At 36.8% G+C, this 27,392-nt stretch overlaps 1 protein-coding gene across 9 annotated transcripts in view; it reads right to left on the bottom strand.

Moving 5' to 3' along the window:
- The window catches only part of stol (stolid), a 301,015-nt gene that overhangs the window by 224,317 nt on the left and 49,306 nt on the right, over positions 1–27,392 (bottom strand). For all 9 annotated transcript variants that reach the window (XR_010889250.1, XM_067351795.1, XM_067351792.1 and 6 more), the window contains 3 exons: positions 19,575–19,682; positions 19,395–19,466; positions 18,523–18,664 (listed from right to left, as the gene is read on the bottom strand). Coding sequence is in view for 8 of the 9 variants with exons in the window: in XM_067351795.1 (XP_067207896.1) it covers positions 18,523–18,664; positions 19,395–19,466; positions 19,575–19,682 (322 nt within the window). In the remaining variant the exon portion in view is untranslated. The remainder of the gene's footprint in view (positions 1–18,522; positions 18,665–19,394; positions 19,467–19,574; positions 19,683–27,392) is intronic.

Genomic DNA, 27,392 nt, shown 5'->3' on the forward strand with positions numbered 1-27,392 from the left:
CTTGACACTTGGTGCGAGAAATTCCCGTAGCGCAACTCGTGAAAGTCGAATTCGTCGACTCTTGACACCAGGTACGAAAAATTCCTGTAGCGCAATTCGCGAAAGTCAAATTCGTCGACCCTTGACACCTGGTGCAAGGAATTCCCGTAGTACAACTCCTGAAAGTCGAATTCGTCGACCCTTGACACCTGGTGCGAAAAATTCTCGTAGCGCAACTCGCGAAAGTCAAATTCATCGACCTTTGGCACCTGGTGCGAGGAATTCCCGTAGCGCAACTCGGGGAAGTCGAAATCGTCGACTCTTGGCACCTGATGCGAGAAATTCCCTTAAATTTTCATGATAATAATAATACCCTGGGCCCCGTAAATTCTTCATCCGCCTCTGCAGACAGAGGAGAAGAAGGAGACGACGTTTCTTAATTATAGTAAATATGAAAAACATTACTTTTTGACCGCTTGTATCTCCGGAACGGCTGGACCGATTTTAATTTTTTTCGGTTTAAATTACTCGTGGCGATGCCACCTTTCAGGATATACTATGTTTTTAAAAAATTTTTTATATTTTAGTTGCTACAAACTCCCGAAAAGTCGACTTTGTGCGCGCAGAATAAGAGACTTAGTAGTGTCATTTTCTGAACTTTGCCAGAGACTCTTTTTCTGACTTAGTAGTGTCGTTTTTTGAACTTGGCCGGAGACACTACCGTGTCTCCTGACAAGTTGTGTTTGAGCGTTTAGTGCGCCAATAATGCGCTCACGACAATGTGTAAGGCCGTGAGTTTAGAACAAAAATTGACGGGCGCGGTAAGTGATTACCGGTTGTGTCTTAGTGTACTGAACCGGTCCTAAAAAGGACGGCTCTACTGATGAAGCGCGCTGTAGCCCCTTGCCTGGAGGCGGGGGTACTCCGTTCGGAAAATGGTCTTCCGTGTGGCAACTGCTTTCGGAACAAGCCCTAGGCGGCAAAGATTGAATGGTAATGGAGCGGGTCTCCGGCGTGCCTTGCGTTGCGACCGTCTCGGCTCTCGATGTAACAGAGTGCTCTGTGAATCGAGGAGAGAGAGGTCTCCGTGCTCGTATGTCCCCCGGTACGAGAGTGTCCCTTGGAGGCCAGGTCAACCGCACACAGAATTCTAGTGGAATTAATTTCCACGGTAGAGTCTGTGGTAGCGACGGTGGTGCTGGAGAGTCAGCGGGCCGCTTGGATAAAATGCGCGACCGAAGCTGGGACTCTGTTTTTCGTTTCCGTGCTTTTCTAGGCACTGTAAGAAAACATAGAGGAAACTAGCCTCTGGTTACGCTCCTTTTTACGAGAGCTTACTCTGCTTAAAAGCCCTTGGTTAGAGCTCGCCTTGAAGCGAGTGAGTGAAGCAACAGATCGAGTCGACGATCTTTCATAGTGAGTCGATTGATTCTCGATCGCGAGAAAGCCTTACACCGCCTGCGCTACCTGGCGGTGTAGCTGTAGGCTTAGAGCTTGGTTGACGGCCTGCGGCGCGTAGCGGCGCCGCGGCGTACTATACTGCTTCGGTGCAGCGGTATGCCGTCACAAGAGAAATAAATGTATAGTTCAAAAACTGAACTAAATAAAGTTTCCTTTCTTTCCATCAGATTAGTTAGTTTCAAAGGTTAGTTCTAAAGATTAGTTAACATTCCGCAGGAACAATCAGCTGCGTTTCGTAAGAAATCGTGCATTTAGACTTTATTATTTAATAAAAATATCTAAATAATTTTTTTATTTAATTTAAATTCTCACCACCTCCGATATTATGTTAACATTTTGGTTTCTTTGCAAATTTATTATTTCTAAATTCCTGAGCTCCGAAAAACAGGACTATACAGAGTGTTTTATAATGATGGAATTACCGCTCGTGTATGGGTAGAGCGCGGTAAACTGAACATAAAAGTCCTTTACCGTTTTGCAATTTTTGCAATAATAAATGAGATATTAACTATAAAAAGGATTGATGAATGATAGCGCGTTGTGCGCGACTAGACCATGGGCTGTACGATCTAGGTGGGTCAGCGGCGTGTCACACAGCGACAAAAAATAACAATACGGAGATCCAGCCTCACCGTTTTCATTCACTCGCTGTTTGCGTGTTACTCCTCTCGCCATACGTAGTCGTTTTTCGTTACCATGTGACACGCCACTGACCCACCTAGATCGTATAGACCACGGTCTAGCCACGTTCAATGCACTATAATTCGTCAATCTTTTTTAATTATTGTCTCTGTCATTTATTATTGCGAAAATTGTAAAACGGTAAAGAACTTTTATGTTCAGTTTACTGCGCTTTACCCATACATGAGTGGTTCTATCGTTATGAAACACCTTGTATAATTCGATGAACATAATACTTTTATTGTTACTTTATATATTTCTGATCCTATTTGTTAACGTGTCCATGCGTTAAAAGACTGCATTCAGAAAATGAAACACTTAGTAAACGATAATTGTTAAAGATCGTCTAAAAAAATGTCCTTTATTTTTAATTTTTTCTTTTTTTTTTACTTTTGTTAATTTATTTATAATCTGAAATAAAAGGCGAAAAGAACCGTTGCAAGGTGTTTGTGCATAAAATTTAAATTATATTATGAAAATTACAAATTACAAACGTTTCTGCCTATGTTAGGCCTCCTTCAGTGACATTACGAAAAAATACATAATAAATCAATGTCTTGCTAGTCGAAACATTGAGAAAGTAAATAAATAAAAACCATAAAATACGCAGTGAGTTCTTCTTAGTAATTCTTAGTACCAAAAAAAGTGATCATTTTTGGTGTTATTAATGCAGCGTAAACACTAGCCAAATTCAAAGTATGAATAGTGCAAGGTATAAATACAGCCAAATTGTTAATTTCTAAAATACAAGCTTCTTTGTATTTTCCAATCATATTGGCACCGTTGTTATATCCTTGTTTTCTGATGTCATAAATATCCAATTTCTCAGCTTTTAATTTATTCAAAATCTCAATCGTTAAACCTTCGTCTGATTTTTCATGTGATTCATGTAAATAAAGTTGATGAAGCTTTCTTCAATCATTATCTTGCCATTAGAATCAATATGAACGTATCTTATATTACTTGACTCATTTGTTCTTTTCTTGCAACATCAAGAGTGCAGTCGAATAAAATTATGTAGTACTTTGTTTTCCTAATTCTGTTCTGATTAGGAATCTCATTTCTGGTTTTATCACCAATCAATTTAATTATTTTACTTTCAATAGTTGATGAAAAATAGAAAACGGAACTTTTTTTATGTTTTTCAATACGTTCTTTTAAAGTATTATTATAATAACTAGCAAATTCAATTAAATTTTAAAAAATTCCGCAGTTTGGATGTTCGATTGTTTCATTTAAACCTTTTAGAGCTATATTATTTTTGGCGCAAAATAGAATAGCATCTACTATTATTTTCAATATTTTACACCACATCATTTTTTCCTTGTTAATTGAATCAACTAAATAATCATCAACTATGTTTCCTGATCTTATCTTTTTTTCCATCATTTTTCATTTGACATAATTGTTGCGGTGTTCGGAAGAATTTTTGTGATTGAGAATAACGGAATGAAGGTGCCTCCAATCATGAAATCCTTGTTTTGGATCAGTGAGACTATGAGTTTTTTGTTTGAAGAATATAACATCTATTTTCGCGTTTAACTGTTTCACCATTTTTTTGTTTGACGAAAAACTAGTCTTAAAAATTTTCGTCCTGTACCTGTTTTGTTTGATATTAATTCAAAGTTTACGTTTGGTGTTGGTCGCGTAGCATTAAGCAAACTGTATGTAAAATTATTTTATATTGAGTCTATTGAGTTATCAAATTTTATCTAACTATTTGTTAAGGCTGCCATCTATTGCATCGCTATTAAATGTATTATCGCCGTCTTTTGTTTTTGGTGCTCGAGCAGAGGTCAGTCGAGTCTCAGTTTTCCTTATATATTAATCATATACTTCTTGTTCGTATACATACGACACACGTGACACGAGTCAATAAAATTCAATAAAAAAAAGGTAATAAGCGAACCAGTGCACATTGTATTTTTATTACACACACAAAACGGTAAGAAACATTAGTCCTTCGAGCCGGATACTTTGTTAGCGAACGAAGATATTCGGTAGAAACACGCATAATTGTGCTCACAAGACAAACAGAGGTGCATCTTTCGATCACGAAGAAAGAAAATCTGTTCAGCCTACACTCACAAGGATCACTAGGACTGGTGAAAACATTCCCGAACGCCAAGCGTCGGACATATTGTGACTGTAGAACATTGCAAGACGCCAAGCGTCGACCATATTGTAAAGACCACGTTGCAAGACGCCAAGCGTCGGGCACATTGTGATTGCAAACATTGCAAAATACCATGCGTCAATCATACTACAAGGGCAATACATTGCAAGGATCCAGTCGGAAGTGATTGAGCGAGCGACATCTGAGACGTTTCCTACACAAGCATTTGGAGGTTAAAGGTAAGTCCCCAATCATTTTCCATCTCATTTCCTCTTCTATCCTACACAGCAAATTGCCTCAACACAATGGCAGAGTTGAAAAAACTCAAACAAACACGTGGTGTATTAAAATCAACGCTGACACGAGCGATCACGTTTCTCGATTCTGAAAACGCTCAGCAAGTAATTTTGCCACAATTGCGAGAGCGCAAGGACAAAATTTCTGAGACATGGGAGTTATTCAACGACATACAAGCGCAAATCGAAGAGAAAAAAGAAAGTGTTAACGGTTCGGAGGAGAGAGAGGAATTCGAGAACGCTTACTTCGACATAGTATCAAGATTTGAGCAATTATTAATTGAACGCGAGTCCGCTGCAGCACGGGAGCTAGGTGTGGTTTAACTTCAACGCACAGGAAGTCAAACTCAGGCAAGTAATTTACGATTACCAAAAATCGAGCTTCCAACATTTGCTGGTAATTACGAAGAGTGGTACACGTTTTATGATTTAAATTTTTAATACATGACGTTGAAAATATTTCTAGCATCCAAAAGTTTCATTATCTACGATTAGCATTTCGAGGTGAAGCAGCAACAGTAATACAATCCCTTGAAGTGTCCACAGCTAACTATGAGGAAGCATGGCAAATGTTGACGGCCCGGTACGATAACAAAAGGCTGACAATTCAAAAACACATCAAGGCAATTTTCGAATTACCCGCAATCACGAAGGAAAATCACGCAGCATTACGATCCCTCTGCGACGGAATCTTAAAGCATGTACGCGCACTAAAGGCTTTAGGACAATCGACCGAGCAGTGGGGAGATCTGCTTGTTTACTTAACTACAAGTAAACTTGACGCGATCACCAACAGAGAGTGGGAGAACAGTCTTACCACAACAGAGTATCCAACGTTACAGAATCTCATAAATTTTCTAGAACGACGCTGTCATACATTGGAAATTGTTCAAAAAAGGGCTCAATCAGTTAACACATTTTCCAATACGGATAAGCAGCGGCATCAAAGGACATCATCGCACATTGCAACACGAGGAAACAAATGTCCTATTTGTCAAGGCGAACATTTTGTATTTGCATGTGATTCACTCTTGAAAATGTCGATACCTAAGCGCATCAACGCAATTAGGAAGAGGGATCTGTGCCTGAATTGTATGAGAGCAACAGAACATCGCGCAAATGACTGCAAATCAGGTGGATGTAAGAAATGCGGCAAAAGGCACAATACATTGCTGCATCTCACAGTACCGACAACTGAACAGAATACTTCACCAAGGGAAGAGAAACCTATTGCAGCTACTATTTCGACTGATAAGAAGATAGCTCTCGCATCGTCTTCACCTTTGAGCTCTTCATCTCATGACAATTCCAAAAGATATGTCTGGCTGTTCACGGCCGTTGTAAAAATTCTGAATCACAACAATAAATGGTCAACGTGCAGAGTTTTATTAGATTCCGGATCCCAATCGCATTTTATAACAGAGGCACTAGTCAAGAAGCTAGGACTCACGTTGCACAATATCAGCGTTCCCATTGTAGGAATCAACCAAGCAGTTATCCAAAACAAGGTAAAGGTATCATTTGCTTCCAGATTATCCGAATATCAAAGGAGCGTCGAGTGTCTGGTGTTGCGACAGATAACAAATCGAATTCCAATGATTCAAGGAGACGATTGCAATATTGTCACTCCATCGAATTTACGTCTTGCCGATCCAAGTTTTCATATTCCAGGGAATATAGATTTCTAGGAGCCGAAATATTCTGGGAGATTTTGTGTGTCGGCCAGATGAAAGCCACCTTGTCTCATCCGGTTCTGCAAAAAACATTGTTTGGATGGATTCTAGGTGGAGCAACCACAGCTTTGCCACGATCGTACCAGGAGGATCGCATCGTGTGCAACGTTATCACAAACCAAGATCTCCATAAGGATCTAACGAAATTTTGGGAAATCGAGCATTGTTGCAATCGTCCTATTCTCACGCGCGAAGAAAAACTTTGCAAAGAACACTTCATCAAGGCAGTTTGCAGAAACATTGATGGTCGATTCATAGTAAAACTTCCTTTCAAAGAAGACATGATCGAATTACTTGGACAATCAAAATCAACAGCGCAAAGGCGATTTTGCTCATTAGAACGAAGGTTGCAAGGAAACCTGAAATTAAAAAATCAATATGTACAATTTATTAGAGAGTATATACAACTTGGGCACATGGAGGCGATTGAAGATTCTGAGCTGACAGAACCAGGATATTATTTGCCGCATCACCCAGTCATTAAGGACACGAGTTTGACTACGAAATTGCGTGTAGTTTTTGATGCCTCATGCAAAACGTCCACAGGATATTCACTAAACGACGTTCTCATGGTGGGACCAGTACTACAACCGGACATTCTGGACATCATCTTAAGATTTTATCTCTGGCAATTCGTCATGACAGCAGACGTAAAAATGTATAGACAGGTGTGGATTTACGCTTCGCAAAGACAATATCAGCGCATATTGTGGAGAGAAAATCCGCAACAAGATCTTCATACTTATCAGCTTAAAACTGTTACTTATGGGACATTTTCTGCTTCATATTTAGCCACTCGAGCGTTACAACAAATCGCACATTTAAAACAGGATGAGCTTCCAAAAGGAGCTTCGGTGATTTTGTCAGACTTCTACGTTGATGACCTCGTGACGGGTTCAAACTGCATTCAGCAGGCAAACATCATTCGAGATGAGGTGATAACCATATTATCAGAGGCAGGATTCAACCTACGAAAGTGGGCCTCAAACACACCAGCACTATTACCCAACTTATCAACATCATCATCATCAAATTCTATTGTAATACTTGACAAGGATGAAAATGTGTCCACTCTTGGATTACAGTGGCATTCCGTCAACGACGTTTTGCAGTACGATGTAAAACATAGGACGCCGGCCGAGATAATCACGAAAAGAACGATACTATCAAGCATATCTCGAATTTTCGACCCACTCGGATTGCTCGGGCCAGTCACAGTAACGGCCAAGATTCTCGTGCAACATCTTTGGCAACTTAAAATAGGATGGGATGAAACGGTTTCTCTCGATGTTCAAACGAGATGGCGTGCATACAAATCGCAATTATGCGCCTTAAACGGACTCAAGATACCACGGAAGGTTATAGAAGAAGCGCACCCACTCTCACTTGAGCTTCATGGATTTTGCGATGCCAGCATGGAAGCCTACGGTGCGTGCGTCTATGTTAGAACGAGTTACAAGAATTTTCACAGAGCTCATCTTTTATGCGTAAAATCTCGAGTCGCACCAGCGAGGAGCGTAACCTTGCTTAGGTTAGAATTGTGTGCAGCTCAATTACTCGCCCAATTAATGCAGCGCATTAGAGAAGCAATTCCTACAAAATTCGATGGAATTTATTATTGGTCCGACTCAACAATCACGCTTGGGTGGATTCGAACGAATTCAAAACGATGGAGCGTCTTTGTGGCCAATCGTGTGGGTCAAATTCAAGAATTGTGCGACTCAACTTCTTGGAGTCATGTTAAAATCACGGAGAATTCAGCCGACATAATCTCTCGAGAAATTTCACCGACACAGTTACTTCAAGCGCAACTTTGGTGGAAGGAACCGCCGTGGCTTAGTCTTGATCGCAACAAATGGGAAATAGAATCTACAGAAGTTTCGTCACATGAGAATCTTCCAGAAGCGCGCAAGACTGCATTAATTGCCAAGAATTCTACTAAAGAATGGAGTATCTTTTACACGATTTCATCGATGAGACGTTTGCAAAAAATCACCGCGTATATATTACGATTTATCGACAATTCAAGAAAACCGAGAGAAGATCGTAACGCCGGCTTGTTGACAGCAAGGGAAATGAAGCGCGCTACTCTGCGACTCGCCAGAATCGTCCAGAGTTATTCCTTTTCTACTGAAATCAAGGCCTTGCATAATTAGCAAGCAATTCCTCGCAACAGCAAATTACTCGGATTGGCACCTTTTCTTGATCACGATGGCATCATCAGGGTTGGAGAAAAATTAGCATGCTCTAAGCTTCCATATGCGGCAAAGCACCCAATTGTATTACCGTCAAAACATAACTTCACGAAGAAGTTGATCGAATATGAGCATGAAAGACTACTACACGCTGGACCTCAAATGACGTTAGCTTCACTACGACAATGTTTCTGGCCAATATCTGGCAGGAGCGCTGTTAGACAGGTTACTCGGGCCTGCATAAAATGTTTTAAGACAGCTCCCAGCCCCAATCAAGTAATTATGGCCAATCTTCCAACTCCAATCCTTGCAATCTCGGCCGTTCATGCATTGTGGTATCGACTACGCTGGGCCATTCATAATTCGAGACTCTAAAAAACGCATCTCCAAGAGTTCAAAGACTTATGCTGCCGTATGCTTGTCCTGTAAGGCCGTACACATTGAATTAGTTTTCGACCTATCGACAGAAGCCTTCTTGAATGCTTTTAAGAGATTTATTTCCAGACAAAAAAAACCATCCGACATCTATACGGACAAATTTCGTCGGCGCGGCCAGAGAACTGAAGGAATTAAGACAACACGTAGTCAAGGACATTCAGCAAGGAAAGTTGTCTGAAGTTTGCGCTCAAGAAGAAATATCCTGGCACTTTAATCCGCCTCAAACTCCCCATTTTGGTGGCATATGGAAGGCCGCGGTAAAATCAATGAAATTTCATCTCAAAAGAATGGCAGGAGCCGCACTGTTAAACTGTGACGAGATGGAAACGCTGCTCGCACAAATAGAAGCTGTACTTAACTCTCGTCCTCTCATTCCATTAACATCCAATCCTAACGATAACTCCTATCTTACTCCCGCTCATTTTTTGATTGGGGATAGCCTTACTGCACCAGTTGAACCGACCTTATTAGACATCGAAATAAATCGTCTCTCAAGGTGGCAACGAGTCAAACAACTTCAACAACATTTTTGGAAAAAATGGTCTAATGAGTATTTAAATGAGCTTCAGCAACGCACCAAATGGAAGTTCGGAGCCATCTCGCTGAAACCAGGACAGTTGGTGATCATACAGGAGGACAATACCCCGCCGCTATGTTGGCCGTTGGCTCGTATCAAGGAGGTGCATCTAGGCAATGATAATATCGTCCGCGCCGCCACTGTCCGGACGAATAAGGGAACATACAAGAGGCCAGCCACTCGCTTGTGTCCTCTCCCATTGGATTTGAAGGAAATCCGCGATTAATTTTTTGTCTTTATTAAAAATTTATATTTGTTAAGGCGGCCGGCATGTTTGATATTAATTCAAAGTTTACGTTTGATGTTGGTCGCGTAGCATTAAGCAAACTGTATGTAAAATTATTTTATATTGAGTCTATTGAGTTATTAATTTTATCTAACTATTTGTTAAGACTGCCATCTATTGCATCGCTATTAAATGTATTATCGCCGTCTTTTGTTTTTGGTGCTCGAGCAGAGGTCAGTCGAGTCTCAGTTTTCCTTATATATTAATCATATACTTCTTGTTCGTATACATACGACACACGTGACACGAGTTAATAAAATTCAATAAAAAAAAAGGTAATAAGCGAACCAGTGCACATTGTATTTTCATTACACACACAAAACGGTAAGAAACATGTTTGATACCAAGTAATTGAAATTTATATCATTGCCTTGCTTTAGATCGTGTTTCATAAGGATATATATTAATTTATTTATGAGAACAGGCCACGAATGTGGATCGTTGTAACTTAGAAAAATTTCACTCAGGCTGCTCCTCAGACATATCATCGTCCTTTAAAATATTGGAGTTCAATTGTAAAACGGTACTTTGTAAAGCAAGATTAGCAAGAAATTTTTCCTCTGGCGCAGGTTGTTCAACTTTAGGCGTTTTATCATCCTCTAAAATATTGGCATTCAATTGTAAATCGGTACTTTGTGAAGCAAGACTAGCAGGAGATTTTTTCTCCGCAGGTCCTTCGTCTTCGGGCGTTTCTTTGAGCGTTTTACCCATTTAAAAAATTGCTGCATTGATTTACATTCTTCTTCTAATCCAGAGCTCGGAATTAGTTGCACATTTCGGGTCAATTCCCGAGACGATGCCTGCCGTTCCCCCGCTACCGCCTGGGCGCTGCCGACTAAGCCGCCGATAGCTCTGGCTCAGGAGCATTTTATATTAGAAATAGGCTGGATTATACCAATTCGAAGCGCAATTCATACAATTTTGCGACTGTAATCGAAGAACTGTGAGCGGGTGCATTGTCATGATGAAAAAGCACTATTTTTTTGCTAAATGAGGACGTTTGACCTTAATAGCATTGTTCAATTGATCCAATAATGCTGCATAATATTCTCCGTTGATGATTTTTCCTTTTTCTAAGTAGTCGATGAGCACAATACCATGAAAATCCCAGAAAACAGTTGCCATTACTTTTCCGGCTGATTGAACTGTTTTCGCCTTTTTTGGAGCACTTCCACCCGCTTCTACCCATTGCTTCGACTGTTGCTTAGTTTCTGGCGTGTAATGAATCCATGTTTCATCAACAGTGATAAAGCGCCGCAAAAAATCGGTTGGATTGCGTTTAAACATGTCTAAACACTCCTTAGAAACGTTTATTCGAATGCGTTTTACATCAACTGTTAGCAAACTCGGCATCCATCGCGCTGAAAGCTTTTTCATATGCAAATGCTCATGCAAGATGTTGTAAACGCGACCACTTGAGATGTTTGCAATGTTAGCAAGCTCACGCACTTTTGCTCGTCAATCATTCAACACGGCATTATGGATTTTTTCTATAATTTTGTCAATTGTAGCGGTTTTTGGGCGACCTGAACATTCATCATTATTTATGGACGTACGGCCACATTTAAATTCAGTAGCCCTTTCTTAACAGTTGAAAACGATAATGAAGATTCTCCCAAAATTGAATCTAGCTCGTTTTTTATTTCTGTTGGCGTTAAACCTTCTAAAACGAAGTATTTTATCACTGCGCGATATTCGACTTTATCCACTTTTAAAGAAAACCAAAAGTTGATTGCTTTACACCGCTTTACAGCGCTCGGAATTAGTTGCACATTTCGGACCGATTCCCGAGACGACGCCTTTTGTTTCCCCACTACCGCCCGGCCGCTGGCAGCCGAGCCGCCGATAGCTCTGGCGCAGGAGCATTTTATATAAGAAATAGGCTGGGTTGTTGAGGCACCTCTCAGAAAATAGTAATATTTTCTTTGCTACATAAATAATGTTTATTTTCATTAATAATTAAATATATATATATTATGTATTAATAAAAAGAAACATTATTTATGTAGTGAAGAAAATATTACGATTTCCTGAAAGATGCCTAAACAATCCAGCCTATTTCTAATATAAAACGCTCCTGAGCCAAAGCTATCGGCGGCTCGGCCGCCAGCGGCCGGGCGGTAGTGGGGGAACAGGAGGCGCCGTCTCGGAAATCGGCCCGAAATGTGCAACTAATTTCGAGTGCTGCTTTACACGACAAAAATAAAGAAACTAATGAACGCATCTGTCTGAAATTTTGACAGTAGCCCTCTGCAGGATAAAACTTGCAAAAAATTACAGCGGTTTGATACTTCTAACGTCATTTCTGTGTCAGACCGAGAACTTTTCGAATTTCCCTTGTATTGCACCTGTCTAGTTTCGGCACTGGCGGCCAGCATACTGGGTATTGAAAAATGAATTTTTGCCCAAGACCCCCCCCCTCCCCCCTCCCTCCTTGATACCAATTTTTCGGAAAAAGATTTGATTTTTTGATTGCTATATTTCTTCTTCTTTCAAAAACTATCGTGCGATTTATTTCTTCACGAGTTTTTAAAAGTTGCATTTGGAGTATACGCTCGTGCATCGCGAAAGGTGTAAAGGTAAAGACGTCATTAAAGACATACTCAATAAAGTCAAGAGTATCAAGTGTTATCGGTGCGAACTGTCGATTATTATTCGAAACGAGATTATTCGAAGATTGATATTACCCATGTAGAAATTGTCGATAGCATTCCTGTAGTACTACTGGACCAATAAAGGCCCAACCATGATAGCCGATATTCGATATTGACAATTGGCCCAGTCTTGTCCCAGTCTTGTATTTATAAATGGCCCAATATTAGCCTGCTTGTTTCACCAGTACTCGGCATCCATATTGGGCCAATATTGACAAGAAGACAGGACCAATATTAAAACTGTAATTTTACCAAGCATCGTTTTTGCACTGGTAAAACAACAGGCACTACTGACGGGCCAATCTGTAAGTTACAGTTTTAATAGGTTCTGTTCAATGTTTCTTATTATATATCTGTATGTTTAGTATATAAAAAGTTATTTTTTATTTGATTAGTTATACTAGACTATACTTTAATTATACTATTACTAGATTTTAAAAAACAAATTTTATTTTTTGTTTTGTGCACAAGAATATTACTCATATCGTTATTTTTTCTTGTTTTTATTTAGTCAATCGGTGAAATTAAAAATTATAATTTTATTTTTTGTTTGAAAAAATATCCGATTGATTTAAGTTGAAAAATTTGATGGCATTATAATTTTTTCGTTAATAAAATCAATTCTGACAATTTAAAAGCATTGTTAATTCTTTCTACTAACAATAAGTATCATCGTACCAAGCTTAAATGCCAACTTCGGTCTGTTTTGATTTAAGAATATTTGGCCAGTATTGGCTAAGATTGTCCCGTCAATATCAAACTGCAACATTGTGCAAATACTTAAAAGCAATCGGGCCAATATCGAAAGTTAATATCGTACCAGGCTTAAGAGCTAGCGTTGGCCTTATCTGATCACTAAGCATATTCGTCCAGTATTGGCTACTAATATCATGCCGATATCGAGTCTCGTTTGCCGATATTGACCCAATACTGGGCTGTTTGTCAATTTCCACATGGGTATTCAAAAAACGAGACAAACAAGACCGTCTTTGCTCGGCAATTAGCGACGTTGTGTGTAGTCCACGGATTAAAGAACAGAGCAGAGCTCGGAATTAGTTGCACATTTTGCGCCGATTCCTAAGACGACGCCTCTTGTTCCCCCACTACCGCCCGGCCGCTGGCGACTGAGCCGCCGATAGCTCTGGAGCTCTGGCTCAGGAGCATTTTATATTAGAAATAGGCTGGGTTGTTTAGGCATCTCTCAAAAAATCGTACAATTTTCTTTGCTACATAAATAATGTTTATTTTCATTAATAATTAAATATATATATTATGTATTAATAAAAATAAACATTATTTATGTAGCGAAGAAAATATTACGATTTCCTGAGAGATACCTAAACAATCCAGCCTATTTCTAATATAAAACGCTCCTGAGCCAGAGCTATCGGCGGCTCGGTCGCTAATGACCGGGCGGTAGTGGGGGAACAGGAGACGTCGTCTCGGGAATCGACCCGAAATGTGCAACTAATTCCCAAGATCTATAGAGAGAAGGTTACCTCATACGCAAAGAGGGACGAGCGGCAAGAGAGGCAATGATGATGTCATCTGCGAACAGAGCTATGACAGTTACTGTTCGCCGATGAGATCATCATGCTCCCCCATTCTTTAATCGTCCCTCGCCTACAATCGGTTTTACTGAGGTAACCTTTTCTCTATAGATCTTGATCTCAGACAGCTACTGTTCGCAGATGAGATCATCATGCTCTCCCCTTCCTTCATCGCCCCTCGCCATCAATCTGTTTCTAGCTCCCCTCTTACTTCATCGCCTCTCGCCTCAAGTTGTTTCTAGCTCCCCCCTTCCTTCATCGTCCCTCGCCAACAACCGGTTTTACTGAGGTAACCTTCTCTCTATAGATCTTGACTAATTCCGAGCTCTGGAATAAAGGGACGGAGCACGTTCTAGCCGTGAAACACGTTCATGGCTTAGCGGGGGAGGGGGGAGGGGCGTCATATTCGTTTCTCAGTTACACACATAGAACTCATACTTGTGTATATGTGAGAAATGAAAGAGTCAACATAATAAAAGTTAAAATAGAAAGAATTTATGTCTTCATGTAATTCAATATTTTTCAGTCACAATTTTCTTTTATTTACATCTCTTTTGGTAATATGAAATATTTATACATATCATAATTTTAATCTCATTTCCTTTATATTTAACCTTTTTGAGTTAAGCTATCAACAAAGACAGCATTTTTTTTCATATATAACAACAATAAAGTTATATATTAAATAATAAGATTAATATAATTTTTTACCTATGTAGATTAATTTTTACATTTTGCTCTAATGCTTTTTGAAATTTACTTTGTTTTTCAGTATTATAATTTGTAATAGAGCATCCTGGCACTATACACTTAACCATTTTAATAAAAAAAATTAATTTTCTTATAATTCTCTCTTATGCACCTAACTTCTTCTCGTCTTCTGATACCACTGGACACTACCACACAAATGTAGGAATGTCACAGACTGGTGTCTCTGTGTAAGAGAATAGAAACTAATATGGCGAAAAGCAATTCCCCCCACATGCTTGAGTTATCGCTTGAGTTACTCCTAAACTAGGATTTTAAACTCGGTCTCTCTATTCCTTAATCCGTAGTGTGGTCTAAAATTCGCTCAGTATTTTTTGGCGTCAATCGTTATAACTTTGAGACACATTATTTCGTTTATCTGTGCATTCTTCAACGATTAACTGTCATCTGAGTTCTCAATCTGATTTCAACGAAGACAATAAATCGGATTTGTTAATCTAAAAGTAAATGATTATTCGATTGTGTGATCCACGCTCTTTCCTTTCGCACTTGCTCCATCTTTCTCGCTCTCTCTCATTCGCTCTTCTTGCTCACTCTCGTTACAGTCAGTTTCGCTCCGTAGACGACAGCAATCTTTTTCTCCCCTTCTCGCTATTCCTCGTCGCTCTTTGTCACACTGTTTCGTTTTCTGTGAGATCTCCTACGCTGTCTCTGAGCGATACCAGAGCTATTCTTTTTTATTTGCAGTGAATATTCAAACTTGCTTGCGAACAATAATAATAATAATTAAATTTAAATGTATACTTTTAGATATATTATATGAAGGCAACCAATACTTTTAGACGAACAGTAATATACCAAATAAAAATCGTTGGAAAGCAACACTATATGAAAAGCTGCCGTTACTGATCTTCAATATTTTATTGAAAAATCAGAGAAGAGGGAAATTTCTTTAATCTTAAAAATCTTTATTATAGACTTTATTATTATAGACGAAATATTATTAAAGACTGCTGTAACTATAGAAATATTTACATAATAACACATAATAATAATTACATAATTATCAAGCAAATATTGAATAAAACAAAATTATCGATCGTTTACTAAACACTTTGTTCTGCTAAATGCAGCTAATATTAGTACCCTAATTTATTTCCGACTACTCCATAACTATGATAGATTGCCTATGGGTAGTAATCTTTAAATACCATATAACATAATAATGTGTTTAATAAATTTGCAATTATCTTATTTTCTCATTATATCTCATATCAGTATCTGTTATATTTGTTTTTTCAATATACAGGGTGTTCCTATTTTATTTTAAACAGTCAGATATCTGGAAATTACGGGATTTTAGAAAAAAATGTTTCATACAAAAGTTTTGACTTTGAGAGGAACATAAGATGGTGTCATTGGTTTGTCCTTGGAAAGTCGTTTGAAGATCACGTAAAGGTCACCTTCAAATGGAGGTTTTTAAATGAAAGCCCCCATTATTCATTGCATATTCTTGTACTCGCTTTTCAAAACACTATGATAAAGTATTTTTTTATTAAGTATTTTTCGAGTTATGAAGCATGAAATTTACAATACTGCTGGCATTAACATTACCTAAAGTGTACTGCATGGAGGTCACATGGTCGGATTTATATCTTTGTTTTGTGCGCGCGCGCGCGCGCGTGTGTATGTGTGTGTGTGTGTGTGTGTGTCACAGCAAAGATAAGAACCCCGTGGTTTGTCACTTCCGCGGTATTTAATGACTCCAAATCTTCTCTGCTATGACTTATGACAAGCCCTAGTTCAAATCTGGAATGGCATTTCGCAGGAAGAAATTAGGACCTGCATTAACACAAGGAAACGGCTGCAAGCAATAATCGAGCAACGCGGAGGCAACATGCGTTACTGAAATTTACAGACTCACATAGTAGAGAGGGTTTGGAGTCATTAAATACCGCGGAAGTGACAAACCACGGGGTTCTTATCTCTGCTGTGACATGTACATGTACATACACACACACACACACACACACACACACGCGCGCGCGCGCGATGTACAAATTCCGGCCAGCAACCTCGCCGTGGTGCACATCCGGTAACGGTAATGCCGGTGATACATGTCAAAAATGCAAGGCTTACTTTAAAATATTATAACTTTGCGAAAAAAAAAACGCAGCAATCTGCTGTTTTTTATTAAATTAAAGGGGAAATTTCCAGCTTTATGCCCCTGCAAACGGCATCCCCTCAAAAAAATTCTAGCAAGTCCGTGCATTCTGTCAAACTTTGCAATTTTCAATATGATAATCATGCCCTCAGATTTAAGGGATTACAGTCGTTGGGATGCAACTTAAAATCGCGTAATAGTATCTTAAAGTAGAAATTTCAAGCTTTTATTTTAAAAAAATCAGGATCCTACAATGATTTTTCGCGGAGTTATCATCCGTCAAAGTTAATTAATTTTTGCCCAAAATTTTTCAATACCATAATTTTTTTGAGCAGTATATATATATATATATATATATATATATAAATATATATACCATAAAATATAATATATATTGCTCAAAAAAATTATGGCATTGAAAAATTTTGGGCAAAAATTGGTCAACTTTGACGGATGATAACTCAGCAAAAAATTATATTGTAGGATCCTGATATATGTATATATATATTTTTTATATACATATATATATCATATAAAAAATAATATTGCGCAACACAAGCGCGGCATAAACGATACGTCGTGCAGCGCGACGTATATATTGCGATATTTCTGAACGGCTTATTTCTGAAAGATGCGATTTCAAAACATAATAAAATCATATATAATTGAATTCAGCGTAAAAAATTTTACAACTTCTGTTATTACAAAAATTTTGAAATTTGTAAAAGTAATAACAAGGGGTGGGGGTTAATTAAAAAATATTACATTTTTTTAAAATCCAGCTATGCGGTTATAAAGCCCATAAAAGACCATAAAACTTTTTTTATTCGAAATATTTTTTATATTTCTTACAATTTTGATGATATTCGATCAAAACCGAATATACCGTTTTTGCTTGTAAGGATTGTTTCAACCCTTAAATGAGCGAGAAAGCACATAAAAAATATGTGTCTCTTATGTTGAGCTACTCTACAACATATTCAAAGCTTGTAAAAATCGGAGAGATTCACTTCCGTCACTTTCTGTAAGTGCAATAAATAGCATACTATCAACCACAGTGTCGTGATCGAAGCCCCTCGACCTAGAATCCAACAATCCTTTGAGCAACCTCTAACCGAACGAAATTACGCACGGCGAGGCCCCACACCACTACTCTTTTAATTATTCCGACCGCTTACCAAATACCTAAACAAGCCTTACGGATCAATAATATTCCTATATACTCATATATTTAAATTTTTACTGTATGTATATATTTGTAAAATTATTAACACTTGTTAATAAAATAATATAAATTTTTTCACATATAAATAATTTATTTTATTTATTGTTTTCATTGATATTTTAATAACAAAATATTAAAAGCGTAACGTTTTTATACCTAATTTTCAGCACTATATTGAGTTGCAAAAAGAAAATAACAAATAGCAATAATTTGTTACTTATAAAATAATAGCAATGGTGACACAAATTACTTTTTAGAATCAGTAACGAATAATACGATAAAAGTTAGAAAGAAACGGTAACTGTAACGAGCTATTTTTATGAAGTAACTTTCGTAATACTGTATATTACTACTAACATTCAGTTTTCAAATAACACGCGCGCACATGTGTATGTGTGTGGTGTATGCATCATTAATACTTAAAGGGGTTAAGCCGTGCAATAACAATGCAAAATTTACCGTTTACGATAGCCAGCTTGATTTCCTGCTCAGCGCGCAATTCAAACAAGCCATAACCCTCCGGTAGAGCCAGGCCTAAAGAAAATGGAGTACCATCAATCGGCTTGTAAAAGTAGTTGTGCCTTCTAATTGTGACTCGTTTCTGTAAATCAACAAATATTATGTGATAAGAAATTGTACTTCTACAATATATTAATATTATGAAATAACTGTAATTATACTAATATACAGAGCTCTAATCGATTGATATAAAAAAATACAAAAGTTATTTTTAAAAGATTCCACTGTGCTCTGTAAATATGTTAGTGTACTTTGCAAAATTACATATGTAAAAACCACCACCAATTAATAGATATTAATCTAATCAATTTCCTTTATCATTCTATGTATAAAGATATTAAAATAAAATAATTGAAAAGTAAATAGTCCAAGAAAAGTAAAAGAACTTTTTTAATTTCCACATCAATCAAAAATATGTTTATTTATTTATTTTTTTATTTATTTTTATTTTATTTATTTTTTTTTTCTCCTGACATTTTAGGAGATATTTAATATTTTATATCAAAATATCATAACATAATACAAAATATCTTAGGAAATTCTTAATAAAAAACTTTATGCATACTGTTTTAAAAACATCTCAATAATAGCTACAAAATATGCAATAAAAAAATGGGGTTTCTTATTTAACAAATTTTTACAGCAGATTGACATCATCTCGACACGCTTACTCGAGCTCAAATAAAAATAATCATTTTTTTATCCCTTGAAAAACATATCCTTCAAAAATATGTTGCTTCCAAAAAACATGTCTAATGGTTAAATTAAATAAATTTTAAAATGAATCATAAATGTCTATAATAATTTCTTACCATATCATCGTAATGCATTTTGATTGTAAAGTCCGTTTCTCCTTCCTTTTGATCGATCATGTCGCGCCTTAGCTAAAGAAAATAATATCATATTGGTATGTATTACTCTGTAGTCATAATAATATTAATAATAATAATAACAACAATAATAAGAAGAAAATACATTAAAACAAAGCTTACATCAAGCAAAAGCGAATTATTTGGAGGGATTGAAGGGCCATCGTATTCTGCAAGTTCAACTTCCGATAGATCTACACTTATATATGAAGGTTTCAGCGTTTCTTCATACTAGAAAAGAAATACAATACATACATACATTTTTTTCAAAATTCTCAAATGTTTCACTAAAACGTAACATGTTAGTTTGAATATCTTGTACACGGAGAAAATTTTATATCCAAAATTACTATTGCAGTACGCGCAGACCATGAAAAAATTATAAAAATTTTTACTACATTTTTTGCATAATGGTCATAGTACATATATAGACTTATAATTCCTCTTATGATCCGCCGCTATTGTCGTATTATAGTAATTTTTGATAAGGCTTTATACGGCCCTCGCGATATTGCCTTGAAATTTTCTTACATACAATATAGGGCATACTGATTGTGAGTATAAATATGAAGCAGCAACTTACGGAAATATCTAAACGTTTACAGAAAAAAAAAACAAAAAAAAACAATTTTTTCGGTACAATACAGCATTTATCGATTAAAATCGACAATATATATAATATATTATTACGATCACGGTTCATTGCCGAACGATCTCAAAGGCACGCAACGCAATTAGCACTCATGGAACACGAAATTAATAAGAACACTTCCCTTATAGCATGAAATATTACAGCAACATTGCAGCAATATTTTTATATTGCGCAATATTGCTGCAATATTGTTAATTTAATATTCTGTAGAAATTGTTGCTAAATATTAGTGCAACATTATAATTCAAAGATGTATATTAAAATATTTTGAAATATTGCAGATATATTTCTTTCATGATATAATATATCTTTATAACAAAATTAATAATATGAGTTTAATATTAGCTCTAAGTAAAATTATTTAAGTAACTTAATGAAATTTATTGTTTATAATCAAGAATATTAAAATAATTGAAAAACAATATTTATAATTAATATTTTAATTGATTCATATCACAAAACTGATTTTATATATAAAATAAAAGCACATACAATATAATAAGAACAAAACAATATTTGTTTGGGTTTACAAATGTATACAGTTGGATTACAAAACGTCAATAAGAACTACCGAACAAGAAGTTTATACATCAATTATTTCAATTTTTATTATGCCGTAGTGGTATAACGATGAAATCAATTTTCGTTTTTTTAATTATCCACATTTTACACATTATGTGTTTTATAGATTAATAAAATAATGTTATCATCAGTTACTATGAAGATGGATAATATGGCTGAAAAACATGGCTTTTCATAAATACTATTAGTAATGTTACACTTTGTTCTATAATATAGTTATTATTTCGTGTTTTTACTATATTCAAAACTCTTACAATTGTCTTATTATCTAACATGAGAATATTATTATTTATATTATTACAGTTAAAATAATATGCGTCATTTTGCAATATTTTAAATTGTATCATTGTTTCATGTGAAAATTCAGATAACAGAGGTAATGCAGTGGTGTTGATATTTTAACTGACACGTAGGAACTATGAATTGCTCTTGAGACATAGACTGCTGTTTACTATATCGTTGTGCTAGTTGCTGCAAAGGTTTTTCAGGTTTTCTAATAAAACAATTTAACACATATAAAGGAATGGCTCAAATGATAACAATCAATTAATATAATAGAAAGGCATAGAGAGCCGTCGCGGGATGTTAGTGCGAAATTATAATTTTTCTTAAAGAAATTAATTTGTTAGTCTACGTGAGACAGTTAAATTTGTACACCGATCTCTGGTTCGAGATACTTAAAGTGTACGAAAATTTTAGTACATTGTTCTCACATATGGAGAATCAGTATTGAAACCGTGTGAGCTTCGGCGGACGCGGAGTAGCTCGCCGGAATCCAGGTTCGGTCGGTTGGGGGTATGTCAAATAAACCAAATGCTCGTTTATAACAAAATAATGAAACAGCGTTTATTGAGAAAGATGTTGATACGATTTGTTTCGAATGATCTGCTTCAATGCTCGTGTGTACATGTGAAGCGCGTGCGAAGCGAATTCGAAAGAACATATAAGTAGCGTGAGATAAATAGAAAGGATCGGTGCGATCGGTATGGTAACAACGGTGAAATAATTAGTGAAGCAACGGCGAAATGATTCGTTAAAGCGGCGGGAAATAATCGTACAAATATCGGTGAGATTGGTATAAGCAATTATTTAGGCGGGCGGCGAAATAATTATCAAAGCGGCGTAAAATAAATCTGGAGTATCGGCAACGGTGTAACAGTCATTTAAACGGACGGCGAGATACTCATTAAAGCGGCGTAAAATAAATCTGGAGTACCGGCAATGGTGAAACAATCGTTTAAGCAAACGGCGAAATAATTCGGTGAAGCGGCGTGAAATAAATCTGGAGTATCGGTAACGGTGTAACAGTCGTTTAAGAAAACGGCGAAGTAATTCGTTGAAGCGGCGTGAAATAAATCTGGAGAATCGGTAACGGTGTAACAGTTATTTAAACGGACGGCGAGATACTTATTAAAGCGGCGTAAAATAAGTCTGGGGTACCGGCAACAGTGAGACAATTGTTTAAGCAGCGGTGAATTGATCATTAGAGTTTGACGTGAGGCGTCTTGGTGCGATCAGAGAGAGCGCAAGCGCGGGCGATCGGGTCGCAACGGTTGGTACAACGCAACGCTCGTCGGTGAGTGCGTTCGTGACGGTATCGCGAGTCCGTTCGATCGTCCGTAGATCGTGACGGGTCGCTTGACGGCGCGGATTGGTCGACGCGGTTTGCTCGCTGGATTCTGCGGATGAATCCCTGGTGCGCTGCAACGCGGAATCAGGACCATGACGTCGAGTAAGCTCAACGGGAGTACGAGGATGCTCGTACGAAGGCGGAGTTTAGAACGGCGACCTGGCTAGGTACGCGGGAATGCCCGCAATACGAAGTTCGGTGGCCTAGAGGAGCCAAGTACGCTCAGCGGGTATACGAATAGATTCGTATGCGGGAATCAAGCATACCGAGGACGCTCGGCGGTACACGAGGATACTCGTGTGCTGGAACAGGTATAAAGAAAAACCGAGTATGCTCGGTTGAGGACTACGAGGACACTCGTAGAGGGATGTTCGCTGTCGATCAGCGAACGGAGTCTGGTGAGAAGACGTTCAGCCGGGCCTCTTTTATACCCGGCTGGCGGCCGAATGATTTCGAATCGGCAAGCATCGGCGGTTTCGGCGGCGAGTCCCCCACAATACGGAATTTCGGAACGGTCGGGTGTGGGGGATTTTCGGCGGTTGACCGCCGCTGTTTTTGATAGGAAATTTATCGGCGCGCGATGCGCCCTTGGTGGGCTACGGACGATGGACGGTCCGTAGCCGTAACGATGCAGCGGGCTGCATCGTTACAGTATGTACTGATAGGAATTATTAGAAAGAAGGGAATAGAGAAAAAATATCAGGGCGCGAGTGGCTAAGCCGGGAATTGAACCCGGGTCTTCCGCTTGCCGGGCGAATGTTCTACCACTAAACTACTCAGACCCCACACTTCTAACATTTATTTCTCTTAGTTTAGGAAATCAACAAATCTGTAGGACATAAACGCGTCATAATGCCCGCGTGATTTAAAACAATTTAATGATATTTTTTCTCTATTCCCTTCTTTCTAATAATTCCTATCAGTACATACTGATTCTCCATATGTGAGAACAATGTACTAAAATTTTCGTACACTTTAAGTATCTCGAACCAGAGATCGGTGTACAAATTTAACTGTCTCACGTAGACTAACAAATTAATTTCTTTAAGAAAAATTATAATTTCGCACTAACATCCCGCGACGGCTCTCTATGTCTTTCTATTATATTAATTGATTGTTATTATTTGAGCCATTCCTTTATATGTGTTAAATTGTTTTAAATCACGCGGGCATTATGACGCGTTTATGTCCTACAGATTTGTTGATTTCCTAAACTAAGAGAAATAAATGTTAGAAGCGTGGGGTCTGAGTAGTTTAGTGGTAGAACATTCGCCCGGCAAGCGGAAGACCCGGGTTCAATTCCCGGTTTAGCCACTCGCGCCCTGATATTTTTTCTCTATTCCCTTCTTTCTAATAATTCCTATCAGTACATACTGATTCTCCATATGTGAGAACAATGTACTAAAATTTTCGTACACTTTAAGTATCTCGAACCAGAGATCGGTGTACAAATTTAACTGTCTCACGTAGACTAACAAATTAATTTCTTTAAGAAAAATTATAATTTCGCACTAACATCCCGCGACGGCTCTCTATGCCTTTCTATTATATTAATTGATTGTTTTCTAATAAATTTCTTCAGACTACCCAAAAAATTTTCAAATGGAAAAACGCTGAAGTTATCCAATATCTCATTTCTCCTTACTTCATTACCTAAATGAAGTAAATTGTGCACATTGTGAGAGACAAATTGTTTGTCATACAGAATTTGAAAACTTTCCACAAAGTAGACCAGCAATTTTTCAGCGTATTTTATATTTTCGTCATCTACGATTAATGTTAAAGTTATTAGTATTGAAATTGCAACATGTAGTGTTAGAAAATGTTCATATATCGTCTGTTTCAAGACTGATTTCAATACAATAGGTCTTGTATACAATAGAAATTGTCGGAATTCAGTGGCCTTCCAATATTTAATTTCTGATAGACTTCTGGGATTTCTTGAAAACTCTTTTAATATCGAACTTCTTAGTGCAATCAAACCTTGGGAAATGAGATTTATGTTCGTACCACCAATTCGTACTGTCAATGGTCCCTTCATCCATAACAGCAACAATTTTTTTACAACATCTAAGCAGATTATATGCATATAATACAATGCAATAGCTGATATCAGGCCAATATGCGGAATTTGCAGTAGCAATGTCTCTCCTTTATGATATTCTATCAAAAATCTTCATCAGTTCTAAGATTATAAAAAGTCTTAGTATAAGGAAAGCACATAGTCCTCTGTATATATTCTCTCTGGAATAGTGCATTTAGAGCAACTTGAAAATCCATTATGATCTTTTGTGTACAAGATAAATGATCTCGCAGGGGCATCACAAATGATGGTGGAAAGAATAACACTGATACGACGTCCGTCAAAGATAACTCCATTTTGTATAAATATCTTCACTTCCTGAACGAATTTTTCAAGAAAATCATTGGCTGATCTTGGTTTACCTGTACCATAATAAGTACCTATTATGTGAACAGATTTAAAAATTCCATCAGCTATTAGAATAGGCCAAAGATAATGAGATGATCACCTAGATATTGGTAAACCATAGATATTTAAAGAAAGTGTTACATTGTTAACAACAAGTCCTGCGTTCGTATATTTTTTCATAAGTAAATTCAACACATTTAATAATCCAAAATGTAAATATTGTCCACCTGCAATATTTGTATAATTTGTTGTATGTGGTGTGCGTAACAAAGTTCGGGCATCTTTTGGCAATGAATAATTCGTATACTTCAAAAGCAATTGTAATAATTTATTTATTGATTTATGAGACTCATTATTACGTAAAGCCCAATCACATAAATCTGGTCTAAAATTTTCCAGCTCTTCATTGCATTGCATATTTTCGTCAGGCAATTTATTTACATTTAAATTATCAAAAATATAATGATAATATTCATGTTTGTCATTCATTATTTCTTCCCAATATTCTTCAATATTTTCTTCTATATTGTGAGTTGGAAAGTCAAGTAATTGCATATTATTTTCGCGTGTATGGTCGTCTTCCAAAAATTGAAAACAAATCTGGTGATTTTCATCAAAATCCGTTTCTACATTTCTCTGTAATTCGTCTTTTGTGATACAAACACGTTTCGTTTCATTATCAACATATACAGAACTACTGATGTTTGATGCATTATTATTATGAAAGCTGTTACATAGATCTTCCTGCCTATTATTATTCAATTGCTTATATTGTTTTTGAAGAAAAACTTTTTCGATATCTTGTTGAATAATTCGTGTTTAATATCTACGTGAACAGTGCTCGAAATACTTCCTTCTCCGTTTATTATCTTCCATTTCTTGAAATTTTGTCTCTCTGGTACGTAATTAAGTCTGCATTCTGTAAAAGATGTAATGTTTTTTTCTTATTTTTTATAAAACAATCGTCGCGTTGCGTGTGCGGCATTTGTTTTCCTGGTCTGTGTCGTTGCCATGTTTCCAGTCTAAATTACGGCCACTCGAAAGTAGAAAAGACATTTCCACGTTTCGAATTCGTACGTACACGTGCAATACTTAAGTTATTAGTGAAAAATATATTTACATGTATGTTAAATAAAATGTATTAGTGATTCGCTATATTATTTTACTTCTTAGAAAATTATGTGTACGACACAAAAATAACATTCGTCGAATTTTCTGACGGGTTACAAATAGTTCCGTCTTGCTGGATTAATAAATATAAAAATAAAAATGACCAAGCCATATTAAATCTAAAAATACTTTGGATAAATTACTTAATAAATCAGTGCTTCTATCGAGAACTGAAACATCGGATACTTGTAAAATAAAGCGAATTTTTGGTTCGGCACCCAGGTAGAAATTTCCCTCAATCTTCCCTGAATATACAGGGTGTCTGGCAATAATCGCCCCACCGGTCATATACAGGTAGAGGAGGTCAAATCGAGTAGAAAAGTCCTTTACCATTTTTTAATTTTCATAATAAGTACTGAGTAATTAACGAAAAAAGATCGGCGAATCCGCGCGAGTAAAGCGCGCGCGGTGAGAAGGACATCCCACTGCTACGCGATCACTAGGACACAAGGATCTAGCGTTACGCGCCGCTCGTATGTTGCCATTGTCATTTGTAGAGCGCTCCTCCCAACGCTTCATCGCGCGCCTAGTGATCGCATAACAGTGGGATGTCCTTCTCGCTGCGCGCGCTTTACTTGCACGGATTCACCAATCTTTTTTCGTTAATTACTTAGTACTTATTACAAAAATCAAAAAATGGTAAAGGACTTTTCTACTCGATTTGACCTCCTCTACCTGTATATGACCGATGGGGCGATTATTGCCAGACACCCTGTAGAATCGCAAATTCTTTTGTGTGATTAAAGTACGTATCACTATCTATTTTTTGTAAAATTTTTGTTTTTAGCTACATGAAAAATCCTTTCAAATCGAATGATCCGCATTCTATTAGGATATATATTTTAATTACAGACAAAGATTTTTCAATTTACATGATCAAAAGATGTCATGTTTAAAAAAAGAATCGATAAAAGAGATGGCTCTAGCATCCTCTTAACAATTTTTACACTATCAAATGTCAATTTTTACTTGTCAAATTTTTCTTTTTATACAAAAATACATTTTCAATTGTTAAACCTTTTTTTTAAGCAAAAACACATTGATATATTTTTGTCAACATTTTTGTTAACATTTAAAATAATAGGTTAAACTTAATAATTACTCGCGTTTTTAGAACAAAATCAATTCTTTTGATAAAATTTACACTTCCTAAAGTTTATTCCATGAATCTTGACACACTTTGTACATTATATGTAAATATTGTGGATTACTTAATTATAAGTTTTAAGTTTTATTTTAAACATGAAGAAGTTATTCTTTTAATTGTAATCGACACGAAATTTGCCTTGACATTCTATAAATCATTTCTGGTAAATGTTTTAGCTCTGATTATGAATTTGACCATGAAAATGGCATATCACGTCAAATTTTTAAACAAATCTCAGTCAAATTAGCACTAAAAAGTCTACCAGAAATGATTTAATACAACTAAAGGCAAAAAAAGTCTTATTGACCAGTCTGTCGACCACTTTATCG

The sequence above is a fragment of the Linepithema humile genome, chromosome 3 (genome assembly GCF_040581485.1).
Source record: "Linepithema humile isolate Giens D197 chromosome 3, Lhum_UNIL_v1.0, whole genome shotgun sequence".
Taxonomy (NCBI): domain Eukaryota; kingdom Metazoa; phylum Arthropoda; class Insecta; order Hymenoptera; family Formicidae; genus Linepithema; species Linepithema humile.